General features: G+C 43.9%; 1 protein-coding gene and 1 long non-coding RNA gene across 3 annotated transcripts; both read left to right on the top strand.

Annotated features, from left to right (window-relative positions):
* The first annotated feature begins 1920 nt into the window (after positions 1 to 1920).
* On the top strand, positions 1921 to 7227 carry LOC126980233 (uncharacterized). Of its 2 annotated transcripts, XR_007732983.1 has the most exons (4): positions 1921 to 2356; positions 3813 to 4002; positions 5155 to 5214; positions 6058 to 7227. It is a non-coding gene; the product is annotated as an uncharacterized LOC126980233 (long non-coding RNA). The 2 variants fall into 2 exon arrangements; XR_007732982.1 differs by having other exon boundaries at positions 1921 to 4002.
* A 3836-nt stretch (positions 7228 to 11063) lies between these two features.
* Positions 11064 to 25450, top strand: LOC126980232 (senecionine N-oxygenase-like). The gene is made up of 8 exons (XM_050829862.1): positions 11064 to 11345; positions 14741 to 14938; positions 15178 to 15313; positions 15625 to 15758; positions 16097 to 16274; positions 16562 to 16712; positions 16915 to 17078; positions 24490 to 25450. Exons 1-8 carry the CDS (start codon positions 11332 to 11334, stop codon positions 24949 to 24951), a joined length of 1437 nt encoding a protein of 478 aa, XP_050685819.1. The 5' UTR covers positions 11064 to 11331; the 3' UTR covers positions 24952 to 25450.
* Positions 25451 to 26208: the final 758 nt, after the last annotated feature.

The raw sequence follows: 26208 nt of genomic DNA on the forward strand, positions 1-26208 counted from the left end.
TTGAAGCTTGGTAATAGAGGTACTGGAGGGTTCAATGTTACGAGTCTGTTGCGGTGTATGGTGTCTATTTACACGGGCGGGATGGAAGGACGTGGCTGAGAGTCGTGTTTTGTTGTTAGGGCGTTAAGTAAGGCGGTGTTTAGGCGGCTTCCAAATCTGGCTGCCCCGATGGGGGACAGGCGTATGCCGTCCCTTTGGAAAAGTCTACTCTGGCCGTAGAAATCGTTCCAGGCGTTAAAGAATTCGACGTCAAGCTCTCCGCAGAGAGTCTGCAGGCGGTTGTTGAGGCTGAAGGCCTTACTGTAGAAGTCGCCCTCATCCCATGTCCGTGGTAGAATTCCTGAAATCATAATATTAGGGGATTTAGACTTATACTGCTGGATGAGCCTACGGTACTTGTCCAGCAGTTCCTCAGACCGGGTCGTGGTGACGTCGTTTGTACCTGTGTGGAGAACAAAGAGTGAGTCATTAGAGGCCACAGCGGAGACCTCGTCCAGGGCAGCTGTGATGTCAACACCAGCTCCAGGATAACAGTAGTTACGCCTACGACGGGGGACTCTGCCACAGAATTCAACCACCTGATGGCGAATCATAGAGTCACCGACCAAGAAGGTGCTCTGTTCCTCGTCCTCCTCCTCCAGTATGGCAAATCTGTTGTAGCAATGAGTAGGATAAATGGCTCTAGGGGCGGGTCTGGCTCCTCCTCTCACGGGGGTGAAGCATTCAGCGTCAGCTCTACCGGTTCCCTGTGACGTGCCTTCTTCGGAAGGTGGCTGGGCATCGAGTGCAGGTGAGGAGGGTGATGAGGCGTCCGTTGCAGCAGGGGCGACGATGTTGGCCTGGATAAACTCCTGCAAGGTATCAACAGTACTTGTTAGTTCGGTGATCTTCTTCTCGCCAGCCGTCAGCCTTTCGTCCTGTTGAAGGAGTCTCGTTTCCATCTGCTGTGTCAACAGGCAGATCTTGCAGACGGTCGATCGTCCTGAGAAGAAATGACCAGAGAAGTTTCCTGTGCAAGTCGAACATTTCTTTAGCGCCATCTTGGTAAGGAGGAGAAAGCAAGTGAGTAGTGTTTATCTATATATTTGCTTTGCTTTTTCTTTTTCGTAGGGCAGAGGGACGCGTGCGTGAATAAGCGAGAATAAGTGAGAGAGAGAGAGAGAGAGAGAGAGAGAGAGAGAGAGAGAGAGAGAGAGAGAGAGAGGGGAAGGCGTAGGAGGGAGGGAGGGAGGGAGGGAGGAAGAGGGCGAAGGAAAGGGGGGGAGAGAGAGAGGGTGGGAACGAGATAGGGAGTGAGGAGGGAGAGACAGAGAGGGGCAAGTGGGGGGTAGACTATAAAACAGGAGAGGGGGCCTCTATGGGAGACCGTGGGCGGGTGGTGGTGTATGTCGGTTGCAACCAAGGAGACTATAGAACAGGAGAGGGGACCTCTATGGGAGACCGTGGGTGTGTCGGTTGCAACAGATGGCGCAGGAGCAGCGTTGTTTACATCCAGGCGGCCCCCGCCACCTCCAGACACCAACCCCCAACCGCCAGTACCCATCAGCAGTGTTGCTACATGGGATCAAGCAGCAAATGTTGCTACTTTTTTTCTTCAGTCTGGTTATTTCCCATTTTAAATAAAAAAAATATATAGGGAGATAAATATTAAAGTGAACAATAGGAACTATATATATATATATATATATATATATATATATATATATATATATATATATATATATATATATATATATATATATATATATATATATATATATATATATATATATATATATATATATATATATATATATATATATATATATATATATATATATATATATATATATATATATATATATATATATATATATATATATATATATATATATATATATATATATATATATATATTGTACCGCAATTATATTACTTTCTCTGCATGTGTGGGAGGCTACCAGTGGTTACATGTGTTTTATGTGTTTAACTTTCTGTATACATACTGGAATGAACCAAGGTTGTAGTCCTACTGCCGTTCTTTAAAAACAATGTGATCATGTTTTTCTTTCAAACTCATTGTTTTAGCACGCACGCTGACTTCCATCAGTTATGATTTACATTGAATCATTGGTTTGTAGGGGGAAAGAGTGGGTGGATATAATTATCTCGATCTAACTTATACTTTTTATTATACCGTTATTCGCAGCAATATCTTTCTCTGCTCCGATTGCAACGCTGCCTCGTTCAAATCTCATAACACCGCCGCGGCCGCCGCGATTACCAGCCGGAGTTTCAAATCATGTCCCTTTGTGGTGATGAAGAGGACACAGCCTGGTGTGAAGCTACATTTATTCCGGGAAGATGGCAGACGGGGGTAAGTGATATATATATAAATAATGATAATGTGGAAATTCTAATCATTTTCACGCTGACTGCTGTTCTGAACTTGCTAACTGCATGCCTCCCCTCCTCCCTCGGCCCCGCTGGCCGCTGCACTTGATTTAAACACATGAGCATGGGGAGACTGCAAGAGGCCGAATGGCCTACACACGGCAGCTCCAGATTCCCGGGCCCACTACCACCTGTCAGCCTCGTCCACGTAGCTATCCAGTTTACTCTTAAAACAAGCTATCGTCCCTGCACTATTTGATTGCTGAGTCTATTCCATTACCACACCACCCTATTACTAAACCAATGCCTGCCCATTTCCCTCCTAAATCTATACTTTTCTAATTTAAGTCAATTACTGCATGTTCTATCCTGCTCTAGCTCATCCCTATACTGTCCAAACATCTTGTGCAAAAGTTAACCAGCATCTTCACTCTTTCATCCCTTACACTGATAAACTCTGGAACAGCCTTCCTTCGTCTGCATTTCCTCTGCCTATAACTTGACCTTCAAGAAGAGTGTATCAAGACTCTAATTTTGTCTGTTGTGGGAGCGGTGAGTAGCGGGGCTTTTTTTTCTTCTAGTACGCTTTGTTGCCCTTGAGCTGTTTCCTTCGTTTAAAGAAAATAATAATTAAATAAATAGAAGTTGGCCGCCAATGCTTCCAACACATTTTGGTGCCATATCTACAAGTGGCTGGTGACCGTAAGTATCTCAGCAACCTACATGCATCTATGCCATTCCTATCACGGTGCATGGAGCAAGTTTCACATAACACTCAGACAGAGACAGTTCAATTATGGTTATATTTCAGACTCAGTTTATTGCTCAGTCTATTAGGTGCAGTGCTGTTAATATTGTTAGTGGTAGTATTAGTACAATTAATGTATTTATTTTCATTAATTTATCAATATTTATTTATTATATTATTAGTGTTTGAAAATTCTAATACTAGTATTAAGATAAACAAAAATATCAGAAATATATTTATACTCATTAATTATTATTACTTTTCTTATTAATTCCTTCAATGTCCTGGCACTTTGACATCTAGTGCTTATCCGTCGAGCAGCCAAAATTGTGGTCTTTCTGAATGTGTATGTCCTAAGTCTTCATTGGTGTAACTAGCTATATAACATCAAAATCTGCATCTCTCTCCCTTCTCACCCAGTTGTCCCCGTACATCCTTTCACTATCCAAAGAATTTCTATTTACCTCTTGTAATCACTTAACTAATGCAGTCAGCGATTTTACAACTTCACATCATACCTCGTAACTCTTCCTTCAAGATCATAACATCACCTGGCCTCTTAATTCCCCGGTGCACCAACAAACTCACTTGGCAAACCTCATCTCTATATTTTACCGTGTGGACATACTCTCTCCTTCCATGTTCCACTGTCGTATGATATTCCACATCTAACACAACCACATCCCAACAGATCCGAACATGTTCGGTATCATCCAAGAGAATGTGGCAGATGAAGAGGAGAGTCCAAGAAAGAGGCCAAGGGTGAAGCTGAATGAAGACATTTAGCCACCCCCTGCGGTACGTGGCAGCATCCAACCCTCTTGCTGAGCTGCAGGAGTGTACTCCCCATTGCATTGTACCAGCTCCATGTACTGATTTCGGTATGAATACTTCATCTTGTGTTTGTTGATTATTGTGTTATTAATCTAATTATGACTTCACAAAATAGATTGTGCAAGTCACTCAACACATGCCCTGCACAACATCACTTTTAAGTTGTAAAATTCCTTCGTATGGCTGCTGATTTGTGTATCCTGAAATGATTGGATATTGATTGTCTTAACTTTTTTTTTTTTTTTTTTTTTTTCCATGATCACTGAACCATGTTACGGTATGTCTTTGGGTGCAGATCCAGGAAATAAGTTTGGGGGGGACGTCAGACTTTTTGCGGGTGGAAGGAACATTAGCATTACCGATTAGCCATTCTCGGCAGTCCTGGTCTTGAAAAACTGGTGGACTGACCTAAATCAATGGGTATAACGGCCTGGACTTTGTGCCAAAGCATTCCTGGGCGGCCAGTGTTCCTCTTCGGATCCGAATGAGACGCCTGATCCCTCTGAGAAGAAGCATTGTTTTAGCCGCAGCGCGCTTTTGAGCTAGTTTTCCTGTATCATTCAGGATCATGGAGGGGGGCCAGGCCCCCAGGGCCCCCCCTTGGATCCACCAATGTAGCTATGTCTTATAATATATCTATCCTTTACAGTCTGATGGTGCATCCTTCTAGGTTGTCAAGTTTTAGTAGCTATTGATGAGTATTCCATAATGATCATTGATTTCCAGATGCTTTGCACTAAAAAAAAGTGTCATTAAACCTGCCGCAAATAATAATCAGCTATAGTCAACCCTTGCTTTAAAGAACCAATATGGAGGAAGGGGGTGATGTCATATCCAAAAATCTTTTACATCTGAAGTATCCAACCTTTTTATGTATAACAAACCTTGTTTGTTACATGAACTTAAAAGTTCACAATTTCCATACATGATTCTTTTTTCCTTGTATTTGATGATTGATCCTGACATATATTTCCATTATCAGTAGGTAATATATAGTAACAAGACAATAATACACATTATAACAATGTATATATTATAGCCCAATGAGTGCACAAGATCATTTACCTCATCAGTGACGCCAAGTCCGGGAGTCCTTCCCTAAATTCTTTGCCTGAATTTGTGACACCAAGTATAATAACTAATTTTAGTGACCATTTGCATCCATTTTTCACTTTGATTAAGAAATTGCCTCTCAACAGGGTATGAACTTGATGCGGTTGGAGGAAACTCGACTCGGCTATCAAGCTCACCACAATATAGTAAGGAACCTCTTGTTCTCAGTGATAATTTATCCTCTTTAGTTACTATTCCGTGTTGCTTTAATCACAACTAATGTGTTGGAAACATTACAGCTTAATAAGTCGAGTGATCAGCACATGGGTCTTATGTTCTTGATAGCATAGGTTCAAATTTTGCCATAGGCTGGCAATTGATAGTAACAGTGGTGTCCACAGATACCTGCCTGTTTCTTGTTTATCCTGTTCCACTTTAAACCATGACTGGCCAGTCTTTGAAGAGGTAGCATAACCTTGAAGTGCCACTAACAAACCTTTGTCCATTCTTCTGATGTGATCCTTCTTTTTTCCCCCACCCGCCTATAGTGCCGGTAGGCTTTCTTCAAGGGCCTGGCGGTTGGCCCAGGCCCTTCATGGTGCAGGCAATTTTTTTTATAGTGGCGCCATTTATTATTGGCTCATGCTGCCCCCCAGAACTCATTCTTGATTCACTTGGATGGTTTAGCAGGGCTTAGGTATGACTAACATCTGAGAAACAGGGAATTTTTAGATTTTTAGTGTGGCAACACATTGACAAATGTTTTAGTACGGACTGAACATCAAAGATATATGGAATATGGGTGCTTGTAGATCTTGACATTATATCTGTCAAGAGTCTCTAGTTGTATTCTCTCCCCCATCTCCTGAAAATATTACTCTTGTCAGGCAATCTAAGTGAAGCCTTCCATCATAGGTGGCGTGCAGACATAATGTCAATGCTTAGATTCACTGTCCTTATAGCACTGACAATAATGCAATTACATGCACATATTTTATTATTTAGAATTGTGATTAATTGTGATTAAATATTTTTGCATGCATTTTCAGACATGAAAAGTGAAAATTACTGCACAAAACAGTCTGCCGTCTGCACCGGGAGGCAAGGCAGCTCAAACCCCAGGCTGTTACAACTCCTGGGCAGTTTTTGCCCAGAGCCAGCAATTTTTTAGATCCAATAGGGGTGGATTTTTTCTAAGGTCAGGTTCAACATGCTGCAAGATGCCAAGATCTAAGCCTAGTAGGAGATATGGGTTACAAGAGAGGAGGTTTGCTCTGGCCTTATACTATCAAAGTCCAAATGCTAATAGATTTCTAAGCACAGTATTTCACTTGCCCTCAGTTTCAACACTTCACTCATGACTCAGGGGTATTTCAGTACATGTTGGCTGGAGCAAACAGACTCTGACAGCCCTGCAGCAAAGAGCATAGGCTTTGTCAAAAGAAGAGAAACTTCGTGGTATTTGCCATTATTTAGTATTACTCTTGTTACGCCAAGAATTTTTTTACATATACTTTGCCAAATATTGCAAGTAATGCACCATTGTTGGGCTTGCCTGTTATAAATCAGATCTTGTTCAATTAACAAGCTTTGGGTGTCTGCCACTTTCCAGTTCCAGTCCAAGGCATCATTTATCTTCCCTGCTAGATATCACATGTAATGCACCATTGTTGGTTTTGCTTGTTATAAATCAGATCTTGTTCAGTAAACAAGCTTTAGGTGTCTGCCACTTTCCAATTGTAATGCAAGGAATCCCCTGCCAGATATCGCATGTAATGCACCATTGTTGGTCTTGCCTGTTATAAATCAGATCTTGTTCAGCTCACAAGCTTTGAATATCTGCCATCGTTTATTTCAGGTGTAATGCTTGGAAGCATTTGTTCTCTTCCCTACTCATCAGTATGCAATGCTTTATTGTGGATTTTGCCTGTTATATTTAATCTTGTTCAGGTAACAAGCTTTTGGTGTCTGCCTTACCTAATAATGTGCTGCAGTGACACTTGGCTTGGTTTCATAATGTGAAATACAGCTTGTAATTTCATCACACTAAGTGTCTATCATCACGTGTCTGGCATCATTAATGTGGCTTCCAGGAGTAATCTTGTTTGTATTACAGCATGCAATGTTTTTTCTGCTTTGTATGATATACATAATCATATAGGTATGATTTATTTATTTATTTATTTATTTATTTTTATTTATTTATTTATTTATTTTTTTTTTTTTTTATTATTATTATTATTTTTTTTTTTGACAAAATGTAATGGCAGTTGATATTCTTGACTAATGCCTCATAAACCTTGTGAAAAATAATGCTTTTTTGAGGGGGGAGAGTGGTTTGCTTGGTTGGCCAGTTTATGGAGTTTCATATCAAATGATTTTATTACATCCAACTTTAATGTGTGCTAAAAACATATGTTTTATTACATCCAACTTTAATGTGTGCTTCCTGCAATAAATGCTACATGTTTACTGATGTAGCCTAAGAAATACATATCACTCTCTGCCCTGTAATTTGGTGTGTCACATACTGCAGCATAACTTTCCTGCTATTTTCTTACGCTATGAATTGCCTTATTTTGTCTCATTTGCTTTTATCATATGTGCCTCTGCTGCATAGTTGTGCCTACTGAGCTTAATATCTTCATGACCCTGACACCAAGGTCAGAGCCTGTGAGATCATACCGTGTCCTACATCCCATTTTCACCTCCCGGCTCGGCTGTCTCCCAGGACCGCCAAGTTATTGCATTCCATTTAAGACAACTCATGTGTTACCTTCTTGATGTCCTCCATCATGTATTTCAGCATGTTTTATGATGCCTTACTCTTATATTGATGTGCCTTGCAACATTTTTATACAGTTTTTATTGTATATAACGCACCATTGTTGGTTTTGCCTGTTATAAATCGGGTCATGTTCATTTAACAAGCTTTGAGTGTCTCCCATTGTTTATTTCAGTTGTAATGCTTAGAAGCTTTTGTTCTTTGCCCTGTCAAGAAGTATGCAATGCTTGCCATTATCTGGCACTTGTACAGTTAGTATGATATTTTTACTCAGCTAAGAGCATGTTGCAAAAGGTAAAGGTACGGTTGGTGGCATATGCTGTAACAGCGCGTGGCCTCGGTGCTCATCTCCATAACATTGGCCCTTGAATCTGTGGTGTTAGGGAACCCATTACCCTGGGACACAGGACCAGTGTGACATCCAGGTTACCACAGTTGCAAAGGCATTATAGTAATTTAGCATGCATAGAATGTTGTATGCTTTGCTTGTATTTAAAGCACTGGACATGTTTGCTGCACACACACACACACACACACACACATATATATATATATATATATATATATATATATATATATATATATATATATATATATATATATATATATATATAGATATATATATAAACGGATTTCTACACCATATTTTTCATAAAATAACAAATTGATAGTGTAGATAATATCTAATAAAACATAAGAACAAATATATTTTTCTTTACCCCGTTAGTAAAATCATTTTACAATAATGAAAAAAACAAGTAAAGGCCGCATAGGGTGCTGTCACTGCTGTGGCAGGTACATCAAAATAGTAAAGCTACCCCTGAAAAGTGACGTTTTTGGTGGGCTGCAATAGATGGCGCTACTTCCGCACGCCCGAGGAATTAGTACATACCATTATCTCTTCGTATATAGTCTCTTTGGACTTGATTCACCTGATTTAACGACTCTTCTGACCCTAGTTTTTGCTGTGAGTAAGCCTACTTACTCTTGAAGATGCCTGTGCCTGTACTTAATCTCATCCTCATCTCTCAGCAAGAAACGGTGTACATCTGTAATGACCCGGAATGTACTACAATTGTAATGGTACTTTTCCCCATGTAAATAGAGTTAACCTGGGGTGTTTGCGCAACCAGTTATATATGTATGTGGGTTTCTCAAGAGAGAGAGAGAGAGAGAGAGAGAGAGAGAGAGAGAGAGAGAGAGAGAGAGAGAGAGAGAGAAAGGAAAGAAGGAAGTACACAAGAGAAGGAGGAAAAACATGAAAAGTATGAGAGGAGAGAGAGAGGAAGAAGTTTGAGAGGGGAGAGAGAGAGAGAGAGAGCGAGAGGGAAGAGATGGGTGTTGAAACAAAGAGGCCTGTTGTGCTCCCATATCTCCCCTACAGTCTGAAGTGTCAACAAAATTCAGAGGTGTCAGGGGTCAAAACAGGGTATCGTTGCCAAAAGTGGTCAATCTGCCTTCTTTTAATTATTGCGCGAGAACGGTAAATATTTATAATGGAAATAAAATACCAGAGACCTTATATTGATATTGAAGGCCTACCAAGGAAATCTCAGGTCTCAAGCAGGCCTAACCTGCGGTCAGTTTGTCACTCCGTGACGTCACACCAAGGCATTTTGGGGCCGAGACTAACGCCCCTTCCTCGGTGGTAGGTTGTGGGAGCGAGCTCATTCTCACGAGCGACATCGCCCCTTTCAGGTGTGCCAAAGGCAAGCCTGACAGATGGGAAGCTGGGCGTCGTCCAGACCAAGGCCAACATGCAGCAGTAAACACTTTTGAAGCTGCGTTGTGGGGGATTGCCTGTGGCAGGGTGTGTGAAGAGAGGAAGGAAAGGAGAAGGCCAAAAGGGTGGTATGTGTGTCGTTCTCAGGGGTAACAATGGATAAGCGCAAACACCCACTAGTTTAGTTAGGACTTAATTAAGGTGTGGAATGGTGGAGTCTGTGTTTCCCCGTGTGGGCGGAAACAATTATGTTGGTGCTACTTATTGCCATGTGTGCATGCTAGGTTAAGGTGTTAATGTCAACCTGTGTTCATGGTATTTACAAGTGCAATTAGTGATGTAAGCTAACCTCTAATAAGTGGACCCTGTCCTATGACCCTTAGTTCACCATCAGAATCCCTTAACAATAATTACCTCAAGTAACTTTCTTAAAGTCGTGTTACCTATATTACTTGGACAGGTGATGATCCTGTGTGCGATAATGGTGCCTTATAAGACTGGGTGAATAAACTACTAATTTTACTCTGTGGTTTAAATGATCAATAATTAATTCTACTTCGAGGTATAATGAACCTACATAATTAATTAAAAGAAGTGCCCATGAACGGCACGACACATCTCTGCCTCGTCTTTTCACACACAACTGTAGAAAGGCCTTGGTAACATCAGCAGTAAGAGCAATAGGCCATCTTCTAAACCTGATCATCACTTCTACTAAATCTGGTTTGAGTGAAGGACCCTTCAAGAGACAATCATTCAGTGAAATTCCATTATACCCAAATTTGCCTATCCGGGGCCCACCAAGATTGCCCATCTGGGAACCCATATTTTTGCCCACATTTTTCCATATGTTGCCCACCTGGGGCCCACATTTTTTGCTGGCTGGGGAAGCATTGTCAAACTACCACTGGGGTCATTAAACTACCCCAGAAAATGCCCAAAACTACTACGAAAACCTTGTCAAATATGTGTCTTTGCGAGCCGAAATACGTAATATGTCCGCTGATTATTGTCGCTAAGTTCACCATGCGGGCGGCCGGTTAAGGCTAGATTATATTAGGTTATTAGATTATATTAGATTGATTCATAATTGGCACCATGTATACTTCTTGCCGGGAAATACACTGATAATTAGAGGAGGATTACGTTGTTAGTTTGTTAGGGTCACACACGGCTCAGTGGCTCGAGGGATGTGCCAATCACGGAGGCACTTTAGAAATACGCAACCCGGCAATGCTTCCCTTCGTCTTCTTTCCGATTCCCTACGCCCCTGTCCACCCAGCAGTGAATGGGTACCAGGTATTAATCGGGGGTTGTGTCCCGTCTCCTGGATCTGTTCCCTTCTCCTATAATTCCTTCCCCTTCTGTCTCTCTCCGGCATTTGACCACAGATGTTGCGCCGACTAAACGAAACTTTCCAACTTTTCTTCTTCTTCTTCTTCCCGGACACGGCCTTGGGCATAGCAGGTAATAATGCCGCGGCGCCCGTCACGTCCACCGCATGATCGTCGAGCCTCCGCCAACCACTGCAAGGCCACTCTATGCATCATGATAATACAACAGTGCAGGAGCTGTCTTGATAAACTCTAGTGGTGTGAGGCTCCCTGCTAGTGTGTCTTGCTTTGGGAACTGATATAGCCGTACTCTTGTTCACACGTCGGTAGTTTTTAGAGCAGTACATTGAGGTTCGCCAAACAAATGGTCACTGCCACCATCGCTGCGAGCTTGATAAGATAATCGGACGAACCGTGAGTGTTCATAGGACCAAAGGTGGAAGGCGCTGAGGAATTTAATTGCCGTACCGTCAGCTGCACCATGGACCATGAAGGGTGAGTTGACATGATCATGGTGGGTCTGGAGAGCTAATATTTGGTAATGAGCTTTGCTACCCTCTCAAGAACCATATGAGGGCTAATTCTGTTCAGTTTATCGTGCCCTACCCTGACGTGACCCTCCCCGCCAGGGGCGGATCCAGAAAATCAATCCTGGGGGGTCCCGATGGTAAAATTTCATAAGTTAGCGACAGCCTCAAAACAGTGAAGACCAATGGATAGTGATGGCGGTTCTTTGCTTAAAATCCGCAGCTCCCGAGCAATCAACGTATATATGACAAATGAAAGAAACAATTCAAATTGTACATCCGACCAGTGAAAAGGTAGATCTGAACAAATCGTCACCATACGAGCATTCGAAGAAAACTAAACGTTTATTTCGATATGTAAGCAGCAAGGGTGATCATAATACAGGTCATATACAAATTACAAACCTAACCTTTACAAAAATAATAATATGTAAAATTAGACACAGCTGAAGATAAAAAGGAATTCTTATAGGGCTTCTTTTACATGGGATTGAGGTAACACATTTGCAAAGATTGGCTGATCTAAAGAAATATATTTACAAATTCCCAAGTATTCAACAAGTGCCTCACTAAGCAAAGAGTAGTCGGCGTTTTTTTTCGCCGAATTTGCCGAACTCTCGACTGAAATGGGGATATCATAGTGGACACAGAGGAGGGCAAGTCCGTTCAGGCGCTCTTGGCCGACGGTACTCCTCAGATAGGTTTTCAGCCTTTTCAACGCCGAGAAAGACCTCTCGGCTTCCGCGTTGGAGACTGGAAGCGTCAACAGAGTTTTCAAGAGAATGGCGAGATTGGGGAACATGCTGGTGCTGGCGTGTGCCTGGGCTTCTTTGATAGATTGGAAGACCGGAACAGATATTGCCCAGCGCTCCGCTTCCGCCTTCACGAGTGTCAGGGATTCGATGTCGAGCTCGTAGAGCTTCGTCACTTGAAGCACAGCCACAACATCCGTTGTTTCAGGGCCTTTGAAGAGTTGCTTGAGCTGAAGTGCGACAGGCATTGTGTCGTCGCCGAACCGACTCTTCAACTCAGCCAAGACGTGGTCCACGAACGGAATGTACACCGCCCAGCGGTAGTACTCCTCAGCATTCTCGCACGGAACATTTGATCGCTGGGTCTGTCGTCCACAGAGTCGTGGCACAGGGATGGTATCATGCGATGACCCCACCTCGACCAAAAGCTCTTCCGCTTTCATGAACACGTCGTGGAAATGATTCTCCGCATCTGCTCTGAATTTGGCAAAAATGGTATCGATGCCACGAATCGTGGCATAGGCTGACACCAGGTCGCCATTTTTTCTCTGAAGAGTTTGGCTCGGCTCGAGAGTATGCGCCAGTAATATACACTCCACTATAACCAGTCCAACGAGAAAGCGGGGAACACGCATGGCGATTAGGAGCCCAGCGGTGGCGTCAAGTTCTTCCTCGAGAAAAACAGCGATGATAGGCAGAAATTCAACGAAAACCAGCACTGCGTCATGCCTCTCAATCCACCTGGTGGGGCACAGGGAACAAGCTTTTCGCGCTTGGCCAAGGTAAGCTTGACAACCTCTGTGAAGCGGAGAGAGCGCATATTCGAAGAATGAACGAAGTTGTACACCTCGGTCAGTGTTTGAAGAGCGATCTTCACTTCCTTGACGTCACACGCCTTCGTCAGTACTAGATTCTGCCGGTGGTTAAAGCAGTGGATTGGCTTGGCCAGGATGTACTTCTTCATGAGTACTGCGGCACACCCTTTGAATTTTCCCATCATGGCACTTGCTCCATCGAAACCAAGTCCCCTGCACTTGGCCATGTCCAATCCGAGGTCTTCAACGGAGCACAAAAGGAGCCAGGCTAAACCTTTACCGGTGAGGTCTTGGGCGTGCACAAAGGCAAGGAAGTCTCCCCTTATTTCCTCTTTCAAGTGCCGAATGATGGTAGTGGCCTGCACTAAAATTCGCTTTCTGCTTGCATGTGAGGAATGAGGTCACAAAGATTTTTTTCCTAGTCCTTTAAATCTTGCTCTATAATATTCAATATACGATTCCGTAACTTAAATACTGAAAATAAATAAAGAAAATCCTGAGTTCTCCAGAAATGCAACAGAAAGGTACCAGTTTTCGTTTTGACTCTCTCAGAAAGTGGACATTTTAGCAGATGGAGGGGGTTGGGCTCGTCCGACACCCCCGGCCCCTCCCCCCCCCTGGGTACGGCGTACTACGGCCCTGTACGAGTATATAGATTGTTAGATGAGTGCGGTGCCCATAAGTGCGCGGGGCCCTGGGCACGTGCCCGTTGTGCCCTGGCCCTGCAGGAGAGTGAATAATTACATCAAACACCGAAAAAAATTAAATCTTGCCTGAGCATCCCGTCCACCTCCGCATAGTAAAGCCCAAGGAACCTATAGAGGAGGAATTTTTTTTTTAAGTTTGGAGGACAGCGTCCAGCTCAGCTATCTAGCGCCGGCCGGCCTCGCTCCCCAGCTCTCTAGCTTTTTAAGGGTATCTTAATTAAATATATTTTATGTTTTCTCAATTCATGGGTATTTCAAATATTTTAGTTATCCTAATATTTTTTTGGGAGGGGCCCGGGTCATCTAGCTCCCCACCCCCGTATCCGCGCCTGCATATGTCAACAGCCGACGACACATTCCGTATTATAGTTGCAGCACATTATAAGCGAGTCAGGTTTGTACCCACTATCCGCAAACACTCTAGATTTTCTGGGGGCCGGGGGGGCGGAGATTTTTTGGGGGGCCCGGGCCCCATGTCACACTGTGTCATTAAGAAATTTTAATGTTAAAAAAACAGTAGAGGAGGAGGAGGAATGAGCTCGTCTGAGTAATGCGTACGGTGCTGGGTGGGACAAATAACTGTGAAAAAAAGATTGATAACCGGGTAGCACTTCGGAGATGCCAAGTTTCGCAACGCCGCCCGTCAGTGTACGTATACGTGTGAGTGAAAAACGAGCATGAAGATATACGTACACCCTTTACACTCAAAAATTTGCTTTCTCTTGGTATTCTCTGTATATCAATTGAAGGAGTAATTTGTTGCTGGCTGTTTATTATTTCGCTTTGTCGTTGACCAACCTCCCTTACTGTACAATAAACAATAGTGCCCCGCACCTGCCACCTGGTGTGTCAGGCAGCACTCGATCGTGTTAAATACTGTAGGCCCACCTTTTCAGATTAGAATATTGATTTACCTCAGAGGATGCAGGCAGCACACTCACTCACTGGGTCCATAACCGGTTGGTAAAGTTACGTAATGCAATGATTCTGTTGTGCCAAAGTGAGCTGAGGCGGTCATAGTCCCAGAGCACCATGGATCACCGTTTGTCTAGTCACTCTAGTGAGTAACAGTCATTTTTGCCCCTCTAGGAACACTCGCGTGGTGGGCATCATCGGCGCTGGGGCAGCGGGTCTATGCGCCGCCCGCCACGTGCAGGCCGCGGCGGGGTGGACGCCCGTGGTGTGGGAGCAGGCGCTGGACCTGGGCGGCACGTGGAGGCTGTCCCAAGACGTCGGCACGGACCAGCGAGGCTTCCCGGTACACTCGAGTCTCTACAACAGTTTGAGGTACACTTGACGGGCGTTAACATTTTTCATCTCGGAATTACTGCATGGGGTGAAGAACTTGCGTAATACAAGGGCCTGAGCAAGACAGGAATTTGTCCATCCTCAATGAGTAAAAATAAAAGCTTATATCATTAGTGTAAGCACCTTTCAAGTTCCTGAATCACACACACACACACACACACACACACTATAGTAAAAAAGGCTTCTATCTCCGCTCCTCCACCACGCCCCACACCCAGGACAGACTTGCCGGCAGTGCTGATGGCTTTCCCAGACTACAAGTTTCCTGAGGGGGAGTCGTTTATGCATCACACCGTTGTCCTCAAGTACCTCGAAGACTACGCACATCACTTCGACCTGCTACAGTTCATTAAGGTAAGGCCGCTAACACCCGCACACGACACAGCGATAGATATATACACACTAGGCTCCTCTTATCTTCACAAATAAATAACTAAACAGCTCTCCCTTCCCTTCACCTTTCCCCGTTATTAAGTTCTTATGTTCTTATGTTCTAATAGTTGTCAGTTTCACTCGTTTGTAGTACTCATGCTGAACGGGAAATGATGCGACGGTGAGGGAGGTCCAAACAGGTCATGCTATCTACTGCAACCACTTGTGACTCATCGTTTAAGACTTCAAGGGCAGACACAACGAGCTAACGGGCTCTCACTGTCCTTGTCTAGTTCGGGCACCGCGTCGAGGAGGTGTCACCGGCCACGGCACCTGAAGGAGACGCCCAGTGGCAGGTGACTGTGAATGACCTTGCTACGGGACGCCTCCACACCGCTTCCTGCCACGCGCTGCTGGTCTGTAACGGGTGAGTCCTCCATGCACAGAGTTTTGGTTGGTCCACATTACAGGAAACTGGTCAAGGTAGTAATAGTAGTATTAATAGTAGTAGCAGTAGAAGTAGTAGCAGTGTTGGTGGTGGTGGTGGTATTTTTATTTTTACAAGGGAGGCAGTTCAAAAGCAAAAAACTAAAATCACAGCAATAAAACCCGTTAGATGCTTCTCCAACAACAGAAAACACAACGAAAGCCCAGAAGAGAGGTAAATTTCGGGGTGGGGTTAGTATTATTAGTAGTAGTCGTAGTAATAGTTTTCATCATTTCATTCAACCCACTTCATAAGGTTAATCCCATTCTTCCCCTCAGTCACTTCACCGAGGCCAGTATTCCCCACATTGAAGGCATCGACAAGTACCTCGGGCGGACCCTCCACAGCCACGACTACCGCGAGCCGTCACCCCACGCCGGCAGCTGCGTGGTGGTGCTGGGTGCTGCTGCCTCGGGGCTCGACATCTCCCTCGAGCTGACCAGTGTGGCAGACAAGGTACATGAAGGTGGAAAACGTTTATTTGAACCAGCCAACTGCATGTCTCCACCCTTCCTACGGCCGGCCTTTCAGGTTCATCCCTCTGCTATCCAACCATGCATCTATTTACGAGTATATCTACCAGCAAGGGGGAAAATTAATATAAAAAATAGTAGTAGTTTTTAAAGTTGTAGTAGTAGTAGTAGTAGTAGTAGTAGAAGTAGTAGTAGTAGTAAACAGTCTCTTACCTTTCCTAACTTCTCCTAACCTCTTCTAACCCTGAAAGACGATCCCTTACACCACAGGTTCTTCTCGCGCACAACCTCCCGATCAAGATCCCTTCGGAGTTCCCGCCCAACCTACACCAAAAGCCGAATGTTGTCAGAGCGGACGAGAAGGGGTTTGTGTTTGCCGACGGAACGTACAGCGAGGCGGACGTTATAATATACTGCACAGGTAATAACAGTATGGACCTGCCACTCGTGTTTGTCTTGCCATCATATTCTGCGTTACAGTTTCCTCTTACTGACAAATGAAAGCCATATCGAGGTGCAGGAAAGCCACGTCAGGGAGATAATATACGTCTTTTCAAATGAGTGAGTGCGGTACTAAAGTAAAGGAAAACCACGTGGTAGTTACATATACCCGTCTTTTTCAGGCTACAAGTACAAGTTCCCCTTCCTGACGAGCGAGTGCGGTATCGAGGTGCAGGACAACCACGTCAGAGAGTTATACAAGCACATCGTCAACGTCCGATTTCCAACTATGGGATTCATCGGCCTGCCTTCCCGTGTCATCGTCTTCCTAGTCATCAATTACCAGGTGAAGGAGATCTGGGTTTTTATTTTCGTAACGGGCTTTTTCAGTAGCAGACTTTTTGGGTTGGTATTCTTTTGATGATGGGTTAGTTAGCCTCCAAACCAATGCCAAAGACTTCGAAATTTTCTTGTGCCGTGTTTTGTGTTTAATTCATGGTAAAAAAAAAATTGAGCAAACCATACAGAAAATCTCTTGCATTGAAAACCTGACCATTATGGAGTGTTAGGAGTTTGAATAGTTTGGTGGTGCTGTTTTGATGTTCCGTGGTGTTGTTTTGATGTTCCGTGGTGTTGTTTTGATGTTGTGTGGTGGTGTTTTGATGTTCCGTGGTGTTGTTTTGATGTGTGGTGTTGTTTTGATGTTGTGTGGTGTTGTTTTGATGTTGTGTGGTGTTGTTTTGATGTACCGTGGTGTTGTTTTGGTGTTGTGTGGTGTTATTTTGGTGTTGTGTGGTGTTGTTTTGGTGTTATGTGGTGTTGTTTTGATGTTCCGTGGTGTTGTTTTGGTGTTGTGTAGTGTTATTTTTATGTTCCGTGTTGTTGTTTTGATGTTGTGTGGTGTTGTTTTGGTGTTGTGTGGTGTTCTTTTGGTGTTCCGTGGTGTTGTGTGGTGTTGTTTTGGTGTTGTGTGGTGTTCTTTTGGTGTTGTGTGGTGTTGTTTTGGTGTTGTTTTGGTGTTGTGTGGTGTTGTTTTTGGTGATGTGCGGTGTTGTTTTGGTGTTGTGTGGTGTTGTTTTGGTGCTGTGTGGTGTTGTTTTGGTGTTGTGTGGTGTTGTTTTGATGTTGCGTGGTGTTGTTTTCGTGTTGTGTGGTGTTATTTTGGGGTTGCGTGGTGTTCTTTTGGTGTTGTGTGGTATTGTTTTGGTGTTGTGTGGTAATGTTTTGGTGTTGTGTGGTGTTGTTTTGGTGTTCCGTGGTGTTGTTTTGATGTTGTGTGGTGGTGTTTTGGTGTTCCGTGGTGTTCTTTTGATGTTCCGTGCTGTTGTTTTGGTGTTGCGTGGTGTTGTTTTGATGTGTGGAGTTGTTTTGGTGTTGTATGGTGTTGTTTTGATGTTCCGTGGTGTTGTTTTGGTGTTGTGTGGGTGTGTTTAGGTGTTCCGTGGTGTTGTTTTGATGTTCCGTGGTGGTGTTTTGGTGTTGTGTGGTGTTGTTTTGATGTTCCGTGGTGATGTTTTGGTGTTGCGTGGTGTTGTTTTGGTGTTGTGTGGTGTCGTTTTTGTGTTGTGTGGTGTTGTTTTGATGTTCCGTGGTGATGTTTTGGTGTTCCGTGGTGATGTTTTGGTGTTCCGTGGTGTTGTTTGGTGTTGTGTGGTGTTGTTTTGGTGTTCCGTGGTGTTGTTTTGGTGTTGTGTGGTGTTATTTTGGTGTTCCGTGGTGTTTTGATGTTTTGTGGTGTTGTTTTGGTGTTGCGTGGTTTGGTTTTGGTGCTGTGTGGTGTTGTTTTCATGTTTCGTGGTGTTGTTTTGGTGTTGTGTGGTGTTGTTTTGGTGTTCCGTGGTGTTGTTTTGGTGTTGTGTGGTGTTGTTTTGGTGTTATGTGGTGTTGTTTTGGTGTTCCGTGGTGTTGTTTTGATGTTGTGTGGTGTTGTTTTGGTGTTGTGTGGCGTTGTGTTAGTGTTCCGTGGTGTTGTTTTGATGTTCCGTGGTGTTGCTTTGGTGTTGTGTGGTGTTGTTTTGATGTTCCGTGGTGTTGTTTTAATGTTCCGTGGTGATGTTTTGATGTTCCGTTGTGTTGTTTTGGTGCTGTGTGGTGTTGTTTTGGTGCTCCGTGGTGTTGTTTTGATGTTCCGTGGTGTTGTTTTGATGTTCCATGGTGTTGTTTTGGTGTTCCGTGGTGATGTTTTGATGTTCCTTGGTGTTGTTTTGGTGTTGTGTGGTGTTGTTTTGGTGTTCCGTGATGTTGTTTTGATGCTACGTGGTGTTGTTTTGGTGTTGTGTGGTGTTGTTTTGATGTTCCGTGGTGTTGTTTTCGTGTAGTGTGGTGTTGTTTTGGTGTTCCGTGGTGTTGTTTTGGTGTTGTGTGGTGTTGTTTTGATGTTCCATGGTGTTGTTTTGGTGTTGTGTGGTGTTGTTTTGGTGTTCCGTGATATTGTTTTGGTGTTGTGTGGCGTTGTTTTGGTGTTGCGTGGTGGTGTTTTGATGTTCCGTGGTGTTGTTTCGGCGTTGTGTGGTGTTGTTTTGGTGTTGCGTGGTGTTGTTTTGGTGTTGTGTGGTGTTGTTTTGGTGTTGTGTGGTGGTGTTTTGGTGTTGCGTGGTGTTGTTTTGGTGTTCCGTTGTGTTGTTTTGGTGTAGCGAGTTGTTGTTTCGGTGTTGTGTGGTGTTGTTTTATTGTTCCGTGGTGTTGTTTTGGTGTTGTGTGGTGTTGTCTTGGTGTTGTGTGGTGTTGTTTTGGTGTTGCGTGGTGTTATTTTGGTGTTGTGTGGTGTTGTTTTGGTGTTGCGTGGTGTTGTTTTGATATTCAGTGGTGTTGTTTTAGTGTTGTGTGATGTTGTTTCGGTGTTGCGTGGTATTGTTTTGGTGTTGTGTGGTGTTGTTTTGGTGTTGTGTGGTGTTGTTTTGGTGTTGTGTGGTGTTGTTTTGGTGTTGTGTGGTGTTGTTTTGGTGTTGTGTGGTTTTGTTTTGGTGTTGTGTGGCGTTGTTTTGGTGTTCCGTGGTGTTGTTTTGATGTTCTGTGGTGTTGTTTTGGTGCTGACTGGTGCTGTTTTGATGTTCCGTGGTGGTGTTTTGGTGTTCCGTGGTGTTGTTTTGGTGTTGTGTGGTGTTGTTTTGGTGTTGTGTGATGTTGTTTTGGTGTTCCGTGGTGTTGTTTTGATGTTCAGTGGTGTTGTTTTGATGTTCCGTGGTGTTGTTTTTATGTTCCGCTGTGTTGTTTGATGTTCCGTGGTGTTGTTTTAATATTGTTTTGGTGTTCCGTGGTGTTGTTTTGGTGTTGTGTGGTGTTGTTTTAATGTTCCGTGGTTTTGTTTCGGTGTTGTGTGGTGTTCTTTTGGTGTTCCGTGGTGTTGTTTTGGTGTTGTGTGGTGTTGTTCTGATGTTTCGTGGTGTTGTTTTGGTGTTGCGTGATATTGTTTTGGTGTTGTGTGGTGTTGTTTTGGTGTTGTGTGGTGTTGTTTTCCTGTTCCGTGGTGTTGTTTTGATGTTCCATGGTGTTGTTTTGGTGTTGTGTGGTGTTGTTTTGATGTTCCGTGGTGTTGTTTTGATATTCCGTGGTGTTGTTTTGATGTTCCGTTGTGTTGTTTTGGTGTAGTGTGGTGTTGTTTTGGTGTTCCGTGGTGTTGTTTTCATGTTCCGTGGTGTTGTTTTCATGTTCCGTGGTGTTGTTTTGATGTTCCGTGGTGTTGTTTTGATGTTCCGTGGTGTTTTGATGTTCCTTGGTGTTGTTTTGGTTTTGTGTGGTGTTGTTTTTTTGTTCCGTGGTGTTGTTTTGATGCTCCGTGGTGTTCTTTTGGTGTTGTGTAGTGTTGTTTTGATGTTCCATGGTGTTGTTTGGTGTTGCGTGGTGTTGTTTTCGTGTTCCGTGATGTTGTTTTGGTGTTGTGTGGCGTTGCTTTGGTGTTGCATGGTGGTGTTTTGATGTTCCGTGGTGTTGTTTTGGTGTTGTGTGGTGTTGTTTTGGCGTTGCGTGGTGTTGTTTTGGTGTTGTGTGGCGATGTTTTGGTGTTGCGTGGTGTTGTTTTGGTGTTCCTAGGTGTTGTTTTGGTGTTGCGTGGTGTTGTTTTGGTGTTGTGTGGTGTTGTTTGGGTGTTCCGTGGTGTTGTTTTGGTGTTGTGTGGTGTTGTTTCGGTGTTGTGTGTTGTTGTTTTGGTGTTGCGTGGTGTTGTTTTGGTGTTGTGTGGTGATGTTTTGGTGTTGCGTGGTGTTGTTTTGATGTTCCGTGGTGTTGTTTTAGTGTTGTGTGGTGTTGTTTCGGTGTTGCGTGGTGTTGTTTTGGTGTTGTGTGGTGTTGTTTTGGTGTTGTGTGGTGTTGTTTTGGTGTTGTGTGGTGTTGTTTTGGTGTTCCGTGGTGTTGTTTTGATGTTCCGTGATGTTGTTTTGGTGTTGTGTGGTGTCGATTTAATGTTCCGTGGTGTTGTTTTGATGTTCCATGGTGTTGTTTTGATGTTCCGTGGTGTTGTTTTGATGTTCCGTGGTGTTGTTTTGCTGTTGTAAGGTGTTGTTTTTGTATTCCGTGGTGTTGTTTTGGTGTTGTGTGGTGTTGTTTTGGTGTTGCGTGGTGTTGTTTTGGTGTTCCGTGGTGTTGTTTTGATGTAGCGTGTTGTTGTTTTGGTGTTGTGTGGTGTTGTTTTGGTGTTCCGTGGTGTTGTTTTGGTGTTGTGTGGTGTTTTCTTGGTGTTGTGTAGTGTTGTTTTGGTGTTGCGTGGTGTTATTTTGGTGTTGTGTGGAGTTGTTTTGGTGTTGCGTGGTGTTGTTTTGATATTCCGTGGTGTTGTTTTAGTGTTGTGTGGTGGTGTTTCGGTGTTGCGTGGTGTTGTTTTGGTGTTGTGTGGTGTTGTTTTGCTGTTGTGTGGTGTTGTTTTGGTGTTGTGTGGTGTTGTTTTGGTGTTGTGTGGTGTTGTATTGGTGTTGTGTGGTGTTGTTTTGGTGTTCCGTGGTGTTGTTTTGATGTTCCGTGGTGTTGTTTTGGTGCTGTGTGGTGTTGTTTTGATGTTCCGTGGTGTTATTTTGATGTTTCGTGGTGTTGTTTTGATGTTCCGTGGTGTTGTTTTGGTGTTGTGTGGTGTTGTTTTGATGTTCCGTGGTGTTGTTTTGATGTTCCGTGGTGTTGTTTTGATGTTCCGTTGTGTTGTTTTCATGGTCTGTGGTGTTGTTTTGGTGTTGTTTTGGTGTTCCGTGGTGTTGTTTTGGTGTTGTGTGGTGGTGTTTTGATGTTCTGTGGTGTTGTTTCGGTGTTGTGTGGTGTTGTTTTGGTGTTCCGTGGTGTTGTTTTGGTGTTGTGTTGTGTTGTTTTGATGTTCCGTGGTGTTGTTTTGGTGCTGCGTGGTGTTGTTTTGGTGTCGTGTGGTGTTGTTTTGTGTTGTGGTGTTGTTTTGCTGTTCCGTGGTGTTGTTTTGATGTTCCGTGGTGTTGTTTTGGTGTTGTGTAGTGTTGTTTTGATGTTCCATGGTGTTGTTTGGTTTTGCGTGGTGTCGTTTTGGTGTTCCGTGGTGTTGTTTTGGTGTTGTGTGGCGTTGTTTTGGTGTTGCGTGGTGGTGTTTTGATGTTCCGTGGTGTTGTTTTGGTGTTGTGTGGTGTTGTTTTGGCGTTGCGTGGTTTTGTTTTGGTGTTGCGTGGTGTTTTGGTGTTGCGTGGTGTTGTTTTGGTGTTCCTTGGTGTTGTTTTGGTGTTGAGTGGTGTTGTTTTGGTGTTGTGTGGTGTTGTTTTGGTGTTCCGTTGTGTTGTTTTGGTGTTGTGTGGTGTTGTTTTGGTGTTGTGTGGTGTTGTTTTGGTGTTGTTTTGGTGTTGTGTGGTGTTGTTTTGGTGTTGTTTTGGTGTTGTGTGGTGTTGTTTTGGTGTTGCGTGGTGTTGTTTTGATGTTCCGTGGTGTTGTTTTAGTGTTGTGTGGTGTTGTTTCGGTGTTGTTTTGGTGTTGTGTGGTGTTCCGTGGTGGTCTTTTGATGCTCCGTGGTGTTGTTTTGGTGTTGTTTGGTGTTGATTTGATGTTCAGTGGTGTTGTTTTGATGTTCCGTGGTATTGTTTTGATGTTCCGTGGTGTTGTTTGATGTTCTGTGGTGTTGTTTTGTTTTTGTGTGGTGTTGTTTTGGTGTTCCGTGGTGTTGTTTTTGTGTTGTGTGGTGTTGTTTTGGTGTTGCGTGGTGTTGTTTTGGTATTCCGTGGTGTTGTTTTGGTGTAGCGTGTTGTTGTTTTGGTGTTGTGTGGTGTTGTTTTGGTATTCTGTGGTGTTGTTTTGGTGTTGTGTGGTTTTGTATTGGTGTTGTGTGGTGTTGTTTTGGTGTTGCGTGGTGTTATTTTGGTGTTGTGTAGTGTTGTTTTGGTGTTGCGTGGTGTTGTTTTGATATTCCGTGGTGTTGTTTTAGTGTTGTGTGGTGTTGTTTCGGTGTTGCGTGGTGGTGTTTTGGTGTTGTGTGGTGTTTTTTGGTGTTGTGTGGTGTTGTTTTGGTGTTGTGTGGTGTTGTTTTGTTGTTGTGTGGTGTTGTTTTGGTGTTGTGTGGTGTTTATTTGGTGTTCCGTGGTGTTGTTTTGATGTTCCGTGGTGTTGTTTTGGTGCTGTGTGGTGTTGTTTTGATGTTCCGTGGTGTATTTTGATGTTCCGTGGTGTTGTTTTGATGTTCCGTGGTGTTGTTTTGGTGTTTTGTGGTGTTGTTTTGGTGTTCCGTGGTCTTGTTTTGATGTTCCGTGGTGTTGTTTTGATGTTCCGTGGTGTTGTTTTGATGTTCCGTTGTGTTGTTTTGATGCTCCGTGGTGTTGTTTTGGTGTTCCGTGGTGTTGTTTTGATGTTTCGTGGTGTTGTTTTGGTGTTGTGTGGTGATGTTTTGGTGTTCCGTGGTGTTGTTTTGGTGTTGTGTGGTGTTGTTTTGATGTTCCGTGGTGTTGTTTTGATGTTCCGTGGTGTTGTTTTGATGTTCCGTGGTGTTGTTTTGGTGTTGTGTGGTGTTGTTTTGATGTTCCGTGGTGTTGTTTTGGTGTTGTTTTGGTGTTCCGTGTTGTTGTTTTGATGGTCCGTTGTGTTGTTTTGATGTTCCGTGGTGTTCTTTTGATGTTCCGTGGTGTTGTTGTTGTGTTGTTTTTGTGTTGCGTGGTGTTGTTTTGGTGTTGTGTGGTGTTGTTTTGGTGTTCTGTGGTGTTGTTTTGGTGTTGTGTGGTGTTGTTTTGGTGTTGTGTGGTGTTGTTTTGGTGTTACGTGGTGTTGTTTTGATGTTCCATGGTGTTGTTTTGGTGTTGTGTGGTGTTGTTTTGATGTTGCGTGGTGTTGCTTTGGTTTTGTGTTTTGTTGTTTTGGTGTTGTCTGGTGTTGTTTTGGCGTTGTGTTGTGTTGTTTTGGTGTTGTGTGGTGTTGTTTTGGTGTTGTGTGGTGTTGGTTTGGTGTTGTGTGGTGTTTTTTTTGGTTTTGTGTGGTGTTGTTTTGGTGTTGTGTGGTGTTGTTTTGACGTTGTGTGGTGTTGTTTTGGTGCTGTGTGGTGTTGTTTTGATGTTGTGTGGTGTTGTTTTGGTGTTGTGTGGTGTTGTTTTGGTGTTGTGCGGTGTTGTTTTGGTGTTGTGTGGTGTTGTTTTGATGTGTGGTGTTGTTTGGTGTTGTGTGGTGTTGTTTTGGTGTTGCGTGGTGTTGTGTTGATGTTCCGTGGTGGTGTTTTTGTGTTGTGTGGTGTTGTGTTGGTGTTGTGTGGTGTTGTTTTGATGTTGTGTGGTGTTGTTTTGGTGTTGCGTGGTGTTGTTTTGTACTGATGCTTGACTCCTGATCACTTAACATCCTTTTCGTAGGTGCGGTACTTCTTAGCTGTCCTGAGAGGTGACGTTACTCTCCCATCATCGGAAGAAATGTTGGCTCTGAACCGCAAGACTGACCAGGAGCGCCGGGATCAAGGGCTGCCGGAGATGCATTACCACACCCTCGCCACGGATCAATTCCAGTACCTGAGTGACCTCGCCGCGGAGGCAGGATTGGAGGAGCCCCCGGCCTTCATGTCTGAGCTCTGGAAGACAGTGCTCCTTCGTCTCTTCCTCTCGTACTCGGTCTTCAAAAACTACGCTTACCGCCTCGCCCATGATGGCTCCGTGGTGGAGGCCTACAGGGGGCAGGAGGTGGCCACGCGCTGGGACCTCGCCAGACTGGTCTTGACCCAAACACTCCGCGTCCTGTTGCGAGACTTTCCAAGGGTTGTCTACTTTTTCGGCTCACTTCTTGGGCGGCGCTTGGGGAAACTGTTTAGGTTCTCAAAGTAAAGATAAGCTTGTGGCCCCAGGGAGGCACTCACAGGGGCTCTCGCGACATGTTTTCTGTACCTCAACAAACCCTGGGGCCTAGTGGAGTATAAGTGCTTGTCTGATTGTTTGAGTGCTTGTGATCTTTAACCCGTCCACTGCGATTGGTACGGATTTGGCCTTCACTGATAGCCTGGTAACATGTAGTCCCAGGTCTTTCTCTGTCTCTGTGGCGGATAGTGGAGTGTTTCCCATGTGGTATTGGTATGCTGAATATACTCTCCCAAGATGAAGGACTTTACATTTTCTTAATTGAATTGTAGCAGACACTTTTTGTTCAGTTCCTGTAGCTTGATGTCTTTTGGTAGGAAATCCGCAGTCAAGGGGTTAAAATAATCATGTACACAATTCCTGCATGGTTAGGCCGCGGTGGCTCGTCGTTAATCTATTGAATGTGAAATGTACGTACTCTGTGCTTTGTTGTCACTGCATTCATATAATAAAATAGGTATAAAGATAACAGGAAATAATGATTCTGCCCCCTCAGATAATCCACGTGTCTTTCCATGCAATACATAATAATTTTTCTCTACACTCCTCTCTGCGCACATCTTGACGAGGTGTTCACAAACGAAATCAGCCTTACACGAGGATGATCACGGGAATCCTAGAGTGTCGACGTGTCTCTAAGCTTTCGCTGCTTACCACGGAATTATTTCGGGTTCAGTGGCTTCTGCGCACCCAGGTAGTGGCGTGTGGGGTCCGCCAGCCCGACAGCCCCCTTTCCGCGGGGTTTCGTGCTACATCTGAAAATACTCACTTGCCGCCGTGTTACTGGCAGGCACCTAAGTTGTCCACTATAACTGATGAACCCAAGCAAACGCGGTGACGGCCGGGAGCAGCGTGGAGAGATAGGAAAAAAGAAGCACCATGGGTTAAGCCGCTGTGACAAGATAGAGGGGAATGCCAGGATGAAAGGGGACGTTGTTGTGCACATGCGCTGCCGAGCGGGTACTAAAGGGTAGGGGTGGGCAGGTACCGGTACCAGTACCGGTCCTAACGGTACAAGCTAAACGGTACGGTACCGGTACCAGATTGCTCGGTACCGGTACCAGTTGCTCGGATTTATTTATTGGATTTATTGATAATTCTTCATGTCCGATTTTTTTTTTAGGTTGCTAATAAATATTGTTATTGTTATTAGACTATGATCGAGTACATCCATAATAACTATACATGCTTTTTTTTTATCGAAAAAATAAATATTCATTTCATTCA

Source organism: Eriocheir sinensis, chromosome 44 (genome assembly GCF_024679095.1).
Source record: "Eriocheir sinensis breed Jianghai 21 chromosome 44, ASM2467909v1, whole genome shotgun sequence".
NCBI lineage: Eukaryota > Metazoa > Arthropoda > Malacostraca > Decapoda > Varunidae > Eriocheir > Eriocheir sinensis.